This window comes from Acyrthosiphon pisum, chromosome A1 (assembly GCF_005508785.2).
Source record: "Acyrthosiphon pisum isolate AL4f chromosome A1, pea_aphid_22Mar2018_4r6ur, whole genome shotgun sequence".
In the NCBI taxonomy this organism is placed as follows: domain Eukaryota; kingdom Metazoa; phylum Arthropoda; class Insecta; order Hemiptera; family Aphididae; genus Acyrthosiphon; species Acyrthosiphon pisum.
In genome coordinates, this window is record NC_042494.1 from 34,596,809 (window position 1) to 34,599,104 (window position 2,296).

At 23.6% G+C, this 2,296-nt stretch overlaps 1 protein-coding gene across 1 annotated transcript; it reads right to left on the reverse strand.

The window, feature by feature from the left end:
* Positions 1-458: 458 nt before the first annotated feature.
* LOC107884923 lies at positions 459-2,290 on the reverse strand. Its single transcript, XM_029486211.1, has 4 exons — positions 2,154-2,290; positions 1,887-2,071; positions 993-1,155; positions 459-928 (listed from the first exon to the last, which is right to left on the reverse strand). The coding sequence occupies exons 1-4, from the start codon at positions 2,206-2,208 to the stop codon at positions 459-461; spliced, it is 873 nt and encodes a 290-aa protein (XP_029342071.1). The 5' UTR covers positions 2,209-2,290.
* Between the last annotated feature and the right edge of the window lie 6 nt (positions 2,291-2,296).

The window sequence follows — 2,296 nt, forward strand, 5'->3', positions numbered from 1 at the left end:
ATTTTTAATTATATAGGTTAGACATCAACATAAAAAGAAAAATGAATATTAAGTAGTAGGTATATAAATTATAATTGTACATAAAGTTTATATTTAAAGTTACTTATATTGAAATATTATTATAAAATACAACTGTACAAGTATACTTATGGTATACATACAATACCAGTAAGTTGTATCTTATATACTGGACATAAACAGAAAGAAAAACAAAATAACATTAAGCAATAGGTACAATGGCACATACATTTAAACAAATATATTGAAGTATATTATACTTTGCTTTTGTTTAAATTATACTTAAATAAGTTGATGTCTATATTATATTAGAACCAGTGTAGTATATAATGACTAATGAGTAAAATATTAAATTTATAAATCAACAATATATACCTACTTTATAATATTATAATAAAATAAATTGTAAAACTAACCTAGTTACCATATTATTTTATTCATTATAGATTATTTTCTAAATCGTAAATTATTTGGTTTAAATTCGGGTGAGACTTATCAAATTTTGTATTAATTGAGTATAAATATTTCTGAATGAAAAGCCAAACCGCACCAGATTCAATAGGATATTCTAAATTAAATAGATGGAATATTTTAAAGCATAAATCTATTGCTCTAATTATTGTAAAAACTTTAAATTTAATTGAATCAAAATAAACAATAATTTCCTTTGGTTCTAGTGGTGTACCAACGATTAAAATAAAGGGCTGAATTGGTAATTTAAGATTATTACGATTAGTAATATACTCTTCGGTCATTGTCAGAGTACTACAAAATACTATAAAGGTATTTTGGGAATCTTTTATTGAGTATTTAATAATATTTTTTTTTCCTCTGTCGTCGATCGTCACTTTCTTAGATGTAGGAACAAACATCGAGTGTAATAAATAAAATGTTACAGCTTGTTTAACATCTGAAAAAATGTGTTGTTATAGATAATTGTATTCATAATATTTATCAATAAATCTATGATTTACTTTCACTAGGGTTTTCGATATCTGTAAGACTTGTTAACATATTCCGAGAGTTGAAATCTTTGACTTTGGTCATCAGAGCACCAAACATTTTTTCCAATTTTAATTCATAGTTGCCAAGAATATTAAAACAATTAGGATAAAGTGCTTTAAAATCGATATCAATCTAAAAATAAATCAGGTATTCCATAAATTAAAAAAATAAAATGTATATTTTAATGAAAATTTAATATTAGTTAAATAATATGCAAATATATATAATATGAAACAACTTTGAATTAAATTAAAATAAAATATTCATAAATATTTAATATAATATGATAATACTATATACCTACATTAATAATTTATTCATATGACATAATATACCTAGGTATAGGTACTCATTAGCAAGGCTGGGCAAGTTAACAATTTTTTTTAACTTGTTACATGGGGTACTTTTAGAAATAGAGTTAGACACTGGTGCAGGAGTATCTGTTTTTACCTGAAAAGGTCTTGAGAGAAAAGTTAAGCAAATATGAAATAAAACCTACTTTTGTTAAAACTTACTTACTACTAAAAACTTATGATGGAGCAGTAATCCAACCAATTGGTGAAGTAGAAATGTTGGCTGATTATAAGACAATATAAAAAAAGTGGAAATTTTTGATAGTTTTTAGTAGTAACTAATAATAGAGATGTTATGACAGAGTTTCTATCAAGAAATAATATAATTAATAAAAGCAATTACCAAAATGTACTAAATAGGTTCCTTGTTACTAAAATAATTAATTTTAATGTCATGTTGTCTAATTATAATAGTAATATTTGTATGTGTATGTTTGGATTTATTAACGATTGAGAAATTACCATAATATAATATTAATGTAATCCGATATTAAATATATTTCTACATACTAATTTATATCCCATTGGTATCATATAGCTTGGCCATTCTTTAATGATTTCTTGAGTAGATGTGGCCTTTTTAATTGTATTTAATCGATAGTTCACTGTTGCACTCCAATGACGTTCAAGGTCTGGTAAATTGCAGTTATCATGTCTAATTTGGTTTAAAACTAAATTTATATCTTCTTCAGATTCTGTAATAAATAAGTAATACATTTTATTAAAAATAAGTAACATTTTTTTTAAAAAAACAGTAATTTATTTTAATGAACTTACCATAATTATTACTATCCCATCGACTAAAAAAGTTACTATTGGATGATTTGATCATTTGTCTCTTATTAGTATTTTTAGTTATCAACCCACTTGTCTTCAATGTTCTTATTGTATTAAAATATTTGCAGTAAATCTTGCCTTTG